Consider the following 14,807-nt stretch of genomic DNA (forward strand, 5'->3'; position numbering starts at 1 on the left):
TAATATTGATGGTGACCCAATGAGTTTAAAACCATCAAAAGCTTTTTCAAAGATCTAATGGCTGACAAATAAGAACAAACATGTATAGTCAAAAATTTATTGACTAGAGGAAATAAATTAACAATATTGGTTTGATACATTAAAGAAAATAGAAAATTCATAATATTATAAGGTAAATAAAATTATGTAAATAGTAAAACAGGAAAAAACAATATAAATAAATAAAACATTTGAATAAATAAACAAATGCCCTTACAAATAAATATAATAGAACCTAACATTATGCAAAATATGCAGGCAAACATAATCATTGATGTCAAAGTAAAAGATCTTGGGAAAGGCAAAATCTGCCAAGTGAGGTTCAGGGTCCTAGTCCAGGAGAGTCTCCAACACTTTGGCTCAGGACTTACTCCTTCTCTTCACTCAATCTTGCCAGCAACTTGGCTGAGGAAGACAGGGCTCTCCAGACTTCTGCTCTGACCACCTCACAGGCACAGGGGCTGTGTTTCTTCTCTCTCAGGTAGGCAGTGATCCTGTGGAAGTATTTCCTCACAGCCACCATGGAGTCTTCCTGGCTCAGGGGAGGTTCCTGCACCCCCACCTGCTGCATCACACAGGCCTGCAGGTCCCTGAGCTGCTGGTGGAGGCCAGTGCAGAATGTGTCTAGGAGGGTTGTCTCCTAAGCAGCAGATGAGTCCTTTGAGCTGAAGAGGATCAGGACCTCCTGGGTCAGCTCCTGCAGGAAAGGGCATCCACCTTCTCCAAAGGGAATGCAAAGTCCTTTCTGTCCTTGAGGCAGGAGAGAGGGGAGAGTCTCCTCGTTTGTGCCAGGAGTGTCAAGGCTCCCTTGTTGCTGAGGTTATGAGTCTGTGGCAGGTCACATCCCAGAGAGCAGGTTGACCAGTAGCTCATCACTACCAGGGCCATCAGGACAGCACTGGGTCTGGCCATTGTGGATGTTGCAGATGTTGCTGGTCCTGAACCTTCCCCTGTAGGTTCTCCGAAGATCATCCTTTGTGCATCTGTCTTAAGTAGGGCAAACACTAGTTTCCACTTTCTTAATGCCCTCCCCTTCTCCACAATTCTTTTCACTTTTCTTCATTAATTCTCAGCGGTGTCTTGGCATTTTTCTCAACCATTTTTATTTTCATTACTCTTTTCTCTTTCATTGCTCTCCTAAACAAATCTGTATCAGAGGTTTTCTTGCCCTGAGTAAAATTGTCGTTAACTGTTAACCACACATATGCATTCAACTTTTGATATTTACACACGTAATTCAATGATAAATTTCTTCTAAAACTTGTAATAAAAAGATATTGAAATTCAGTTTGTAATTAAATTTTCTGTTGTTATTTATATCAAATACATACTTTTAAATTATAATTTAAGATATGATGCAAATTTGCTGTTTCTAAATTTATCATATTAATGTAATGAGACACTGTTTTTCTAATGTTTAAAAGAAAAAAATACTTTTTCAAATTGCCCTTATTAACTTTAATACTGATTTATATGTATGCTTGATTTAATAATCACTGTATATTGGCTATTTATTCAATGATTGCCATGCCATCATGAGGTTTTAATATGTGAGGGTTTGCTGTCAAAGTTTCATGAGCTGAGTTTGATTCCTGGAACCCATGGTTGAAGCAGAGATCTGAGTCCTGTATTTTGTCCTCTGAACACCATATTCATGATGTGGCAATCTTGAGGCTGCTCACACACACACACACACACAATCACATACACTCAAACACACAGATATACGTACACACTCCCACACATACATACACACAAACATGCACACTCCACACGTAACACACACACACACACACACACACACACACACACTCCAGCATATCTGCATATAGACACACTGCATTATACACAAAAATGCCCATTCACATAAGCACACACACACATATATGCACACCCTCCTCCCACATAAGTATACATCCCTCCCACGAAAATGCACTCACATGCAAATTTACACATTCTCACATGTACAAGCCCCCCACACTCAAACACACACATACATTTCCACACATATGTACACACTTGTGCACACACTCACACGCTGGTGAACAAACATCTACACTTACATACATGCTCTCTCTCTCCCCCCTCACACACACACACACCTATAAACAGTGCTCATGCATACACACACACACCTATAAACAATGCTTGTGCACACACACACACACACACACACACACACACACACACACCCAGTCATAATAAGAGTAATAAGAAGTAAATACCTCAAAACTAAGATTCCTGTGAGGGATTTTTCTTGAGTTGAAGTGGGAAGCGCCACTTCTTAACAAGACTTTGGAGGGGAAGGCACACCTTTTATCTGGATCTTTGAGGTGGGACCACTCACCTTTAACCCAGATCCTTTGAGATAGGAAGACCCACCTCTATGCTGAGGCACACCTTCTGCTGGAATCCCATAGAGGACATGAAAGAAGAAAGCTTTTGAACTTTGCCTGCTTGCTCTCACCTTGATCGCAAGCCCATTCCTTCACTGACATTAGAACCCACTTCTTCTGGACCCCAGCATGTTAGGAAGACCATGTAAGATGTCCAGCCTCACGGGGTGAATAAATCCATAAAGGTAAGGATCTGAAGTGTGACAAATGAAAGTTTTTGTTTTGAGATGGTATTACTCTTATTACTCCTCTGTATTATCGGGAGTGTGTGTGAGCATTGTGAATAGATGTGTGTGTATGTGTGTGGCAGAGAGCATGTCTGTGTGCATGTGTCCACAGGTGTGTGTGTGCACCACTGTGTGTGTGTGTGAATTGATGTTTGTGTTTGAGTGTGTGGGTATGTGTTTACATGTGTGAAGGTATAAATGTGTAGGTGAGTGCATTTGTCTGGAGGAAATGTGTGCTTATGTGAGTGTGTTCTATGTAACAGTGTGAGGGTCTTTGTGTGTGTGCATGCATTGTGTGTGTGTGTAGACACAAGCTCTTGCCATGTGTAAATGTGCTCATTGGAGTCTGACTTACGAGAGTTTGTTTCTCCGTTTCAACCCTGGACTCAGCGCATCAAGACTTGAACAGCAAGTCTTTTCACCTAGATACCTCATGATGGCATGGCAATGATTGGAAGAAAAGTCAAGATACACTAATGATGTAATGAACATCTTATGTAAATCAATATTAGAGTTAATGGAGGCAATTTGAAGTGTACCATTACATTGATACTTTTAATTTAGAAATAATTTGCATCACAACTTACATATGATTTAAGTATTTATTTAAATAATAGAAATAAAACACAATGTAAGATCAATTTAAATAACTTTTAAATAAAATTTTGGGAGAAACTTTATCTTTAAAATAGATAAAATAGTGTAAGTTTCAAAGAAGGAATGGTCATCTGTGGTGTAATGGCTAATGACAACTCCACTGACAAACAGAAAAGTGCTGAAAACAGCAGCTTTCTGAGGGCAGCGGTGAAAGAGGAAGCAAAGATGACAACCAAAATGGTTTAGAAAAAAAATGTCTAGACAAAAGCAGAGGATGAGCTCAAGAAAGTGAAAAGACAATTGGAAAGTAAGGGGCGGGCATTCAGAAAACGAAAACTAAGGCTACACGATTTAAGACGAAGGCAGGAATGATGGTCTTCAGAGAACCTAGAGGAGAAGGTCCAGAACCACACAGCCCACAGGACCAGCAGCATCTACAACATCCACAATGGCCAGACCCTGTGACTTCCTGATGGTCCTGGTGCTGATGAGCTGCTGGTCAACCTGCTCTCTGGGATGTGACCTGAGTCAGACTGACAAAATCATGAACGAGACTCTCTCGATACTCCTGGCACAAAAGAAGCAATTCTCTCTTCCCTGTTGGAAGGAGACAAAGAACTTTCTCTGTCCCCTGGAGGAGATGGATGCCCAGCAGATCCAGAAGCCTCAAGTGATCCAGGTACTGGATGACATGACCCAGCAGAGCCTGACGCTCTTCTGCCTAAATAAGGCATCTGCTGCATGGGAGACAACACTCCTAGAGACATTCTGTAATGGCCTTTACGATCAGCTCAGGGAGCTGCAGTCCTGTCGGATGCAGCACGTGGGGATGCAGGAAATCCCTGTGAAGAAATATTTCGAGAGGATCACTGCCTACCTGAGGAAGAAGAAACACAGCCCCTGTGCTTGGATGGTGGTCAGAGCAGAAGTCTGGAGAGCCTGGTCTTTCTCAGCCAACTTGCGAAAAAGTTTGAACAAGGAGAATGAGTAAGTCCTGAGGAGTCTCCTGGGACCGGACACTGTATCTCACTGTTTAAGTTCTCCACTAAAGACTCTTGTTCATTTTGGCATGAATTCAATCAACCTGCCTAGCTGTTTCAGCAGAACAGAGACAATTTGGGTCTACATATGAAAGCATGTGTTCCTTCATCCTATTGGTGTATCCGTGTATGCATGTATTTACTCATTTTATTATTTATATAATTTAAGTTATTTAAATTCAATCTTAAAGTTTTATATTTTCTTTAATGTAGCAAACCATCCTGTGCGATTAAATTATTTTGTTTTCTATTAAATTTTGCTGCATAGAACATTTTTTAATTTGTTAATTCTGTTATTTTCCAACTTTCTCAGTACTTTTAAGTGGATACTCTACACCATACAAATTATACAAATGAACACAAGGTCAAAAAATTGAGCAGGATCCATGTGTGCACAGCATAGTGTTTAGACAAACCCTGCATCTGTCCCTCTAATTCTCTCCAGGATGTAGTATTCTCTGTGTGTACAGTCAGCATGCTGTCCAGAATCTTGTCCCTGTCACATTGTGACTTGGTCCTCTTTGATGTAATGTTCACCAGAGTAATCCTCCCTCTGACCTCCCTGACCTCTGGTACCTTTCATCCACTCTCAACTTCTGTGAGTTTTGGGTTCTAAATATGAGTGAGATCATGTGCAGTGATATAAAATAGATCACAGAAAAATGATCAACTTGCCTGAATACCACAGCAAACATACCAAGAAGAAGTCAGTAAATCAACTCCATTCATAATGGTCTCAAAAATATACCTGCAATAAATCCCACCACGGAAGTGAAATGCCTCTGAAATTAATCCTCCCTCTCCATTTCATGGTTTTTTTCTCCTCTTTCTTCTCCTCCTCCTTTTCATCCTTCTTCTCTGTCTTAGTGCTTCTAGTTGTGCACAGGGGTATCTCCTGGAACCTTAGATAACCTCTCTTAGAGTCCCCACCCCTAAGGACAATGAATCTCTCTCTCAGAAGCCACCAGTTGCCTTAGTTCCTCGGCTACAAGTGGAATTTCCTGTGTTTTCCAAGCTGGGATGTTGTCTGGCTTGGTCTTGTTCATTCAGTCACAGCCACTGTCAGTTCATTTGTGCAGATACCGTGCTGGTCCAAGAACACTGCTTTGCTGTGGTTATGCACGGCCTCTGGATCTTGCAATCCTTCTGCTCCCTCTTCTGCAATGATCAGGACCAGGAAGTCAGCCCTTTATTTTCTGCTCCGTAACCACTTGTGGGTTTCTGTGTTCATTGCCATAGGAGGCTCCTATGGTAGGGGTAGTAATCCCGCAGTAACACTCTCTTAGACATGTAGCTGTAATTTGAAATCAGGTATGGTGACACTACCAATACAGTACTACTTTACTCTTTGGTATCTTCATGGGAGAAATAAAATTTGGTAACTTCTGGGAGAAATAAAATTTCTATTTTCATTTGGATTGTGTGATGGTTTAGATAGGAATGGCCCCATAGACTCATGTGTTTGAATGAGAATTGGCCATATTAGGAGGTGCAGCCTTGTTGGAGTAGGCATGGCCTTCTTGTTGGAAGTGTGTCACTGTGAGTTGGGCTTTGAGGTCTTCTATGCTAAGACTAGGTCTAGTGTGAGAGACTCCTTCTGCTGCCTCTGGAACAACATGTAGAACTTTTACTCATTCCCTAGTAGTGTGTCTGCCTCCATGCTGCCATGTTAACCACCAGGAGGATAATGGACTACACCTCTGAAACGTTAAGCCACCCCCAATTAAATGTTTTCCTTTATAAGCGTTGGTGTGGTCATGGTGTCTCTTCACAGCAATAGAAACCCCAACTAAGACAGACTGCATTGAACATGAAGATCCCTTGGACATATAGAAACTTTCATAACAACATTATTGTATTTAATCAATATAGATCTTTCCCACTGAAATTAGTAGCTAATGTTGCTGCTACTGCTGCCACACTTGGATGATTCGCCAGCTCCATTCTTCAGCTTTCATTTCCAGAGACATCACGTTTTTTGGTTCACTGCCACAAAACAGCATCAGCGTTTTCTCTCTAGGCGAGTAGAAAAGAGAAAGAAAGCAGATACGGAGACTTCTACAATCAAATGAACATCTTAAGGACAGAAGACTTAATGGAAAAGTATAGACAGTTGAAACACTTAAAGCCACTGCTGTCTCTTAAAATAGCCTAAACATCTCTATAATGAGACACATTGGAACTGAAGATCAATCACGGAAATCAATACTCAATAAGGAATTGATGGCTTACAATTACTTTATATAGGCATCAGTGTCCTAGATCAACATTGAAAGTGGCAGTACATATAAACATATGCATTACACACGATGCACTGCTTAACAGCAGCACATACTATATATAATATTACACATACGTGTACACACAGCTTTCTTTCTGACACACTGCCAGTACCTCCCTGCTTTCCAGACCCCATTTTTCAGCCTCGTAGCCCCGGTTTCCTCCTCCCTGATGTGGAAAGCCCCAGTGTGTGCTCCTCATTCTCTCCTCATTAACCAACTCTGTTCAGTATACAACCGATATCTCTTACATCTGGATTTCCGGTGATTACTTTCTTACTGAAAACGCATAACCTGAAGTGAAACAAAAGAGAAACAACTCGAGGTTTGTAAAAAGTTCTCGAGGGAGGGAATTGTCTCACATATTTGGAACTGAGAGTGTTCTTCTCATGACCTAATGATGTCTATGGCTGAGAGAGAGAGGAGAGAGAGAGAGAGAGAGAGAGAGAGACGAGCTAGAGAGCGAGAGTAGAGAGAGAGAGAGAGGAGGAGGAGAGAGGAGGAGAGCTAGAGAGAGAGAGCGCGCGGCGCGCGAGAGCGCGCAGAGATGCTTAGCGAGTCGCTCTCTCATCGCTCGAGAGAGAGAGGTGGGGAAAGGAAACTGAGCAACTCTGGCCTACAGAGGATAACGATCGCCCCCCTTTTGGCAATTGCCATCTAAGAAGTAATAGCTTCACTCTGGCATGTTTTCCGCAGATTTCTGCTTCCTAGTAGAGTTTTCTCCTCGGGTCAAATGGGCTTTTCCTCAGAAGAATGGACATCTGTTTGGAAGATTTGATTCCTTCCACTTCTTATCTGAGGGAGGGAGCATGCTCCCAGGTTCACACTGGTCATGTCTTCTGGACCTTGGACAGCTCAACGTGCACAAATAGTTAGAAGAGATTTTTTTCCCTCTAACCTACTGTAAAGGAAGTTCTCTGCAGGAGGAAGTTCTCCGGAGAAGTAGCTGTTTACAAACCAGCTCCATGTCTGACCTCACATTGTTTTGAGCAGTATGTAAAGCATTTGGAATGCAGCTGAGCAAACCATGCCCCAGCCAGGAAGGCTGTAGCTTAGTGTCAACCCATAGAAGAGCTCCTTCACCTGCTGTTCTGCCTACTGAGACCGGCAACAATGGGCTTGGTAAATGCACTGACCTATGACTGTCTTGATGTGTGACTTCAAAAGTTTGGGTTGTCTCTTCCACAATAGAACACATCACTTGGGGTAACACAAATCTGTATTCTACACCACGGTCACTCACAACTAGGTGTTTAATCGGCGTGGAATAAGCTAGTTCTTATTTTTACTGGAGCAAGGTCTGTGTTTTGCAGGGGCACAGCTCAACAGCTCAGAGCATCTCAACCCATCAGCCGCTTTGCAGGACACATGGAGAGAGGAAGACAATTCCCATCTGTAGGTACAGATGCCAAGGAAATCTTAGAGGTTCATCAATTCCTTCCTGCAGGGAGCCGATTTGCTAGCCGCCATTACAAGATGGCGCTGAGCCCCTGCACCACCGAGTAAACAACTCCATATATGGTAAGGCTGTAGACGGAACCTCTCGCATGCGCAGTAGTGCACAGTAATCTTAGCCAATCCCGTGGCCGGGGGCATCGGAAGATGAGTGAGTAGCTAATCCAGGCATGACCCGTGTCCGCTCTCCCTATATAAGCGGCTGCCGTTTAGTGCTCTCCCCCTTTGCTTCCTGCTCTCCCAACAACCAAGAGGCTCCAATAAAGCGTGATAGGAGAAGAATCCTCGACTCGGTGGTCGTTCTTCCCTGCTGGCCAGGGGGGTTCGCCGCAATTGGTGCCGAAACCCGGGACGCCGGGACACCCTTCGGTCACCGGGCGAGGGGCAAAGAGGATCCAGAACTCCACACGCGGGGCGGCGACGTCGGTAAGCAAGTCTTCAAAAAAAAATGATGATTGCTGGAGTTGATCCTGGAGTGTTCTGCCTTGTTTTTGTGGTAATGGTGATCTGTGTGCTCCTGTGTTGCTTTTGGTTGCGTTGCCATAAGCCTGGTCAAGAGTGCCTTTGCTGTTGCGACCACGCCTAGTCAGAATCGAAAGTAAGTCCGTCGTAAATAAAACGGCTTTTCTCTGAGGGGAAATAAGACCGCTGTAGCTTAAGCGGCTCTCCGGTAGGGTGCCCGTGCATAAGACCTCATTATGGGCAACACTCATGGCACTGGTCCTGGTCCCATCGACCTCGTTAGTCCCCTGCAGGCGCTGCTTAAACAGCGTGGCCTGAAGGTTTCTCGGAGCACGATCGATAAGGTCGTGAAGGACATTGACCAGAACGCACCATGGTTCGCGGTCTCTGGGGATTTCACCTTGCCCTCATGGGAAAAATTAGGACGGGACTTGGAAAAGGCAAAACATGAGAACCAAATAAGCCGTGGCACTATGCCGCTATGGCGACTAGTGAGGAACTGCTTACGAGGGGGTGATAATGCAGATCTTGTTAGGAAAGGTAGAGAGGCATTAATAGCACACCAGGACAGCTTATCAGAATCGGAATCAAAAGGGGGAGACTTGGGTAGGCCTAAAAGAAAAAAAGAAAAAGAAAAAGAAAAGGAAAAAGAAAAAGAAAAGGAAAAGGAAAAAGATTCAAAAGTTAAGCCCAGGGAAAAGGGCCAAAGAGAGCCCTTGGGCACAAAAATGGAGGAGAGGAACCGGCTTTATCCGGTTCTTGAGGAGTTCGCCGACTTAGACTTGTCGGACGATGAGCTCAGTCCTCAGGAAGAGGAGGACTTAGAGGAGGAAGTTGCTAGATGTGAGGAGGAGCGGCGTGGGCGGAGACGCCTGCCGCAATTTTCTGCAGTTGGAGGCGGGGCCAGAAGAAGGCCTAGGCAGCTGCTGGGTGAGTCTCCACCCACAGCGCCGCCGCCATCTTACGCACAGGCAGCAAAGCCTGCCGGAGGTTATCATTTCATCAGCAATAACACTTGGGCTCGTTTGGCCTCAGCCTTCCCAGTGTTTGAGGATGCTGATACACATCATAGGTGGTACGAGCCGGTGCCCTATAAACAGCTGAAAGACATGGTGACTGCGGCTAAGGACTTTGGGCCCACCGCAGACTATACCATTGCATTGTTGCGCAGACTCTGTACCCAGGTTTTAACACCCACAGACTGGACAGAGGTCGCTAGGGCATGCCTGTCCCGAGGACAATTCCTGGAATTCAAATCTCTGGCTGCTGACAAGGCACAGGTTCAGGCTCGACTTAATGCACAAAATGGCCACCCAGATTGGACTGCTGAGATGCTTTTGGGACAAGGGGAGTTTGCTGAAGACCAAGTTGATTATCCTCTTGAGGTGTACCAGCAAATTAGTAATCTTTACTTCAGTGCTTGGAAGGTCCTACCCAGTAAAGGGGAAGTGGCAGGCAATTTGACTAAGATCGTCCAAGGACCCACAGAGCCATTCGCGGACTTTGTGGCCAGGATGACTGAGGTCGCTGAAAAGATCTTTGGAAATTCAGATGTGACCTTGCCGTTTGTGCAACAGATAATTTTTGAACAAAGCACAAAAGAATGTCAGCGAGCCATAGGACCAGTCAGGCATAAAGGACTGGATGCTTGGTTGAAGGCTTGTAGGGAAATTGGAGGTCCTTTAACAAATGCAGGCTTAGCAGCGGCGATGCTTTCGACCACTAGATCGGCCCGGGATACAAAAAACAAAGGTTGCTTTCGGTGCGGCCAGATGGGGCACTTAAAAAGAAATTGTCCTAATGGCAGTGGTCCACGTATGCCAGGCATTTGCCCTCGCTGTAAGAAGGGAAAGCATTGGGCCAATGAGTGCCGCTCAGTAAGGGACATTAATGGTCAGCCTATCCCACAAGTCTCTAGTTCTGAGACAAAAAACGGGATGAGGGGCCCCAGTCCCCGGGGCCCGAAAATATTCGGGGCGCTTCAGGCTTCAGCCCCACCTCTGAGTTACCAGAGGCAGACACGTCAGTACGGAGGGCCACCATCGGTTCCGCAGGGTTGGACCTCTGTGCCACCTCCGGAATGGTATTAACACCAGACATGGGAGTTCAGATTATGGAGACTGACATGTCGGGTCCCTTGCAGGAGGGACATGTAGGGATTGTTTTGGGGCGCTCCTCATCTACTATGAAAGGGCTGGTAGTTCACCCAGGTGTTATTGACCCTGATTATACGGGGCAGATTAAGATTCTTTGTCACGCTCTTCATGGCGTAATTTCTGTTGCTCCCGGTGACCGGGTTGCTCAATTGTTAATTTTGCCCTCCAAGCATGAATCATTCCCCTCTGCAGACAGAGTAAGAGGGAATGAGGGCTTGGGGTCCACAGGAGTTGATCTTGCCTGTTTGTCCATGGCCCTTAATGATAGACCGATCTTAGAATTGACTATTGAAGGAAAAGTTTTTTCGGGCTTGGTGGACACTGGCGCTGATCGAAGCATTATCAGAACCCAATCATGGCCTAAGCAATGGCCTTTACAGCAATCCTGCCAGTCCCTACAGGGACTAGGGTACGCACGTACACCGTGCATCAGTTCAAAGGAATTGACTTGGAGAATTGAAGATCAGCATGGAAAAATACAACCTTTTGTAGTAGACCTCCCCATTAACCTCTGGGGAAGGGATGTTCAGCAGCAATTACAGCTCAGATTGACTAATGAATTTTCAGATAAAAGTAAAGATATGATGAGGTTGCAAGGATTTGTTCCTTCTCGAGGCCTGGGAAAAAATCTTCAAGGCATACCCGACCCGATAATACCGGTCAGTAAGACAGACCGCAAAGGACTGGGTTTTTCTTAGGGGCCACTGACATATCGGCTTCCACAATGGGCTCCATACCCATACCATGGACAACAAATAAGGCTGTATGGATCCCCCAGTGGCCCCTTTCCCAGGAGAAATTGGAAGCCGCTAAACAACTAATTGAGGAACAATTGCAACTAGGTCACATTGAGCCTTCTGTATCACCATGGAATACCCCGATCTTTGTGATCAAAAAGGCATCAGGAAAATGGAGGTTATTACATGACTTGCGGGCTGTAAACAGTCAGATGCAAGTCATGGGGGCAGCCCAAAAGGGTCTCCCATTACTCTCTGCTCTGCCAAAGGATTGGCCAATTATAGTACTAGATATCAAAGATTGCTTCTTTTCCATTCCGCTGTGTTCCCAGGATAGGGAAAGGTTCGCTTTCACTTTGCCTTCTGTAAATCATGAACAGCCTGATGCTCGTTATCAGTGGAGAACCCTCCCCCAGGGGATGTCAAACAGTCCTACTATGTGTCAGCTATTTGTAGACTCTGCCCTGATGGCTGTAAGGAGACAATTTCCCACTGTAAAGGTCATTCATTACATGGATGACATTCTATTGACAGCTTCATCTCAACAGGTACTTAGGGAAGCTTTTCAAAATACTGTTCAGACCTTGGAAAAGCAAGGGCTAATTGTAGCCCCTGAAAAGGTACAGTGCTCTACACCAGCACGGTTTCTGGGTTCTATTATTTCCCCAGATACAATCAGACCACAAAAGGTCCTTATTCGTACTCAAAACTTAAGGACCCTTAATGATTTCCAACAGTTACTAGGAGATATTAATTGGATCCGAGGGTATCTACATGTACCAAGGTCGGAGCTACTGCCCTTATTTTCTATCTTAGAGGGTGATCCTGATGTTACCTCCCCGAGGACATTGACACCTGCTGCTATGCAATCTTTACGCAAGGTTGAGGGAGCTATATCCAAGGCACAGCTATGCCGCCATGACCCGTCTTTGCCAATTTCTCTTTGTATATTAAAAACAAAAAATATTCCAACAGGAGTTTTATGGCAAGAGGGACCTCTATGGTGGCTGCATGGTAATTCAATTGGAGCAAAAACGCTTAGGTATTATCCTGACTTGGTGGCTAATCAAGCCTTAATGGGAATAAAATTTTGCTTGACCTGTTTTGCAAAGATGCCTGATAAGTTGATTATACCCTATACTAAGGAACAAGTGGAGGTCTTGGCCGCCACTGTGGACAATTGGGCTATTTTGCTTTGCACCTTTTCAAATACTATTGATAATCATTTTCCTAAACATCCAATTTTGAGTTTTGTGGAAAAGAATTTAGTGTACTTTCCACGAGTTACCTCCCCTAAGCCCTTATTGGGAGCTGTAACCATATTTACTGATGGCTCAAAAACAGGAGTAGGAGCTATGGTGGTGGATAATCAGTCACCGGTGCTATTCAATTTTCAACCCGATGCCCCTCAGACTACAGAATGTTTGGTGGTATTGGAAGTTTTTAAGAAATTTCCTGAGCCCTTTAATTTGTTTTCGGACTCACAATATGTGGTTAATGCGGTGTCCTCTCTCGAGGTGGCCGCTTCCATTCGCCAGTCAAGTCCGGTTTCCAATGTTCTAATACAGATTCAACAACATATACTTCAAAGGAGTAATCCATTCTATATTGGACATATTAGAGCCCATACTCTACTTCCTGGTTCTATGTCTGAGGCTAATGCAAGAGCTGATCAGGCAACCAGAGCTATGGCCTTAGTTGCTGCGGACTCAATGGAGCTTGCTCGAGAGTTTCACAGGCTCTATCATGTACCCGCTGATACTCTTCGTAGAAAATTTGCCTTGTCCAGAAGCAATGCAAGAGATATTGTGAAGGCCTGTTCCTCTTGTGTGACTTTTCTTCACCCTCCCCACACAGGGGTTAACCCTCGGGGCCTGCGCCCAACTGATCTATGGCAGATGGACGTGACTCACATCCCTGAATTTGGGAAGCTGAAATATTTGCATGTGTCTGTTGATACCTGTTCAGGCATTATCCATGCCACCCCTTTGGCGGGGGAAAAGGTCACCCATGTAAAGACCCATTGCCTGGAAGCTTGGGCAGCTTGGGGCAAACCGTTGCACTTAAAAACAGACAACGGCCCAGCATATTCTTCCCACGGCTTTCGTTCCTTTTGCACACAGCTTCAAGTTGAACATACTTTTGGCCTACCATATAATCCCCAAGGCCAGGGGATTGTTGAAAGGGCTAATAGAAGCCTCAAAGATATTCTGACAAAACAAAAAGGGGGAATAGCAGAAACAGCTTCCCCCAGGGACAGAATTGCTTTGGCACTTTTTACAATTAATTTTCTAATTTTTGATGGTCAAGGCCGAACAGCGGCTGATAGACATGCTAACATGACCCCCGAAGATAAGGGATTGTCTATTATGTGGAAAGATGTGTTGGATAACAAATGGTATGGACCGGATCCAGTTGTTGCGAGATCCAGGGGAGCTGTTTGTGTTTTCCCACAGAGTCAAGAAGTCCCTCATTGGGTACCAACACGGCTGACAAGGAGCCTGAGACCAACAGCTGAAGATGAGGGCTGCAACAACATGGATGCTGATCCTGGCAATGAAGACAGCCCTGCTGAATGCGAGTCCAATAACGTTATGGGCGGTAACGAAGGCCTGGCCCATGCCAATGCCTGTTCATGCTAACTCTTCTATATTGCCCACACTGTTTTCCACCTCCTGCGATCTGGAGGCACCCTGTCTGCCTAACTCGGACGCTAAACAGGAGTTGTTTAATGCTACAAGGATAGCCCTAAATGGGACTATGTGCTTCTCCCTTGAGGAGAAAGGACCCTGCATAAGGCTTTTACGCAAAAACTTGACCAATTGGATGGATCCCCTGATGCAGAGTAATGTAGGGTTAGGGTCCCTGGGCGCAGTATTAGCCCAGGTGACTCAGGGGATCACCTCAGGGTCAGGAGGGCCCAGTAATGCTACATCTATCAATGCTACCACCTTGGCTATGAGAGTGGAGTCCCTGGTACCATTGGGGGGTGCATCCACTCCTAAGAATGCTACTCGTTTTAGGACATCACCACACTGTGTTCCAGATTTTTCATTTCCACCTACATTTACAGCCTGCCAAGCTAAGACTTGGGAAAAGACACAGGTTGCCTATGGGTTCTCCCTATCCCCATCTATGAGGAGATACCTTTATAACCAGTCTAATCAAGATTCTGCTATCGGATCAGGATGGTCCTGGTATCAATGGCTGCTCTCTAATGAAGTAGGAGCCACTGCAGACATCTCAGCCCTGGCAACGCTACAATTAACTAGGACTTGGCTCCTTAATGTTTCTGGTAGCATATCAGAGTCATTGGGCCAGGGGAGATGGCTTCGCATTTATCAAGAAGAAGAATTGAGTAATGCTACTCTAGGGGGAGCTGCGGTCTGCGTGACCCCTCCTTTTTCCTTTTTGCTTAC

General features: G+C 44.9%; 1 protein-coding gene and 1 pseudogene across 1 annotated transcript; one reads left to right on the plus strand and one right to left on the minus strand.

Annotated features, from left to right (window-relative positions):
• Positions 1-406: 406 nt before the first annotated feature.
• On the minus strand, positions 407-951 carry LOC119805876 (annotated as a pseudogene).
• A 2,756-nt stretch (positions 952-3,707) lies between these two features.
• Positions 3,708-4,250, plus strand: LOC119805877 (interferon alpha-12-like). The gene has a single exon (XM_038317647.1). The coding sequence runs from the start codon at positions 3,708-3,710 to the stop codon at positions 4,248-4,250; it is 543 nt and encodes a 180-aa protein (XP_038173575.1).
• Positions 4,251-14,807: the final 10,557 nt, after the last annotated feature.

Source organism: Arvicola amphibius, unplaced genomic scaffold (assembly GCF_903992535.2).
Source record: "Arvicola amphibius unplaced genomic scaffold, mArvAmp1.2, whole genome shotgun sequence".
Lineage (NCBI taxonomy): Eukaryota > Metazoa > Chordata > Mammalia > Rodentia > Cricetidae > Arvicola > Arvicola amphibius.

Excerpts from the sequence above, each read along its gene's own strand:
- LOC119805877 (XM_038317647.1), top strand. The coding sequence starts at position 3,708 with ATGGCCAGACCCTGTGACTTCCTGATGGTCCTGGTGCTGATGAGCTGC.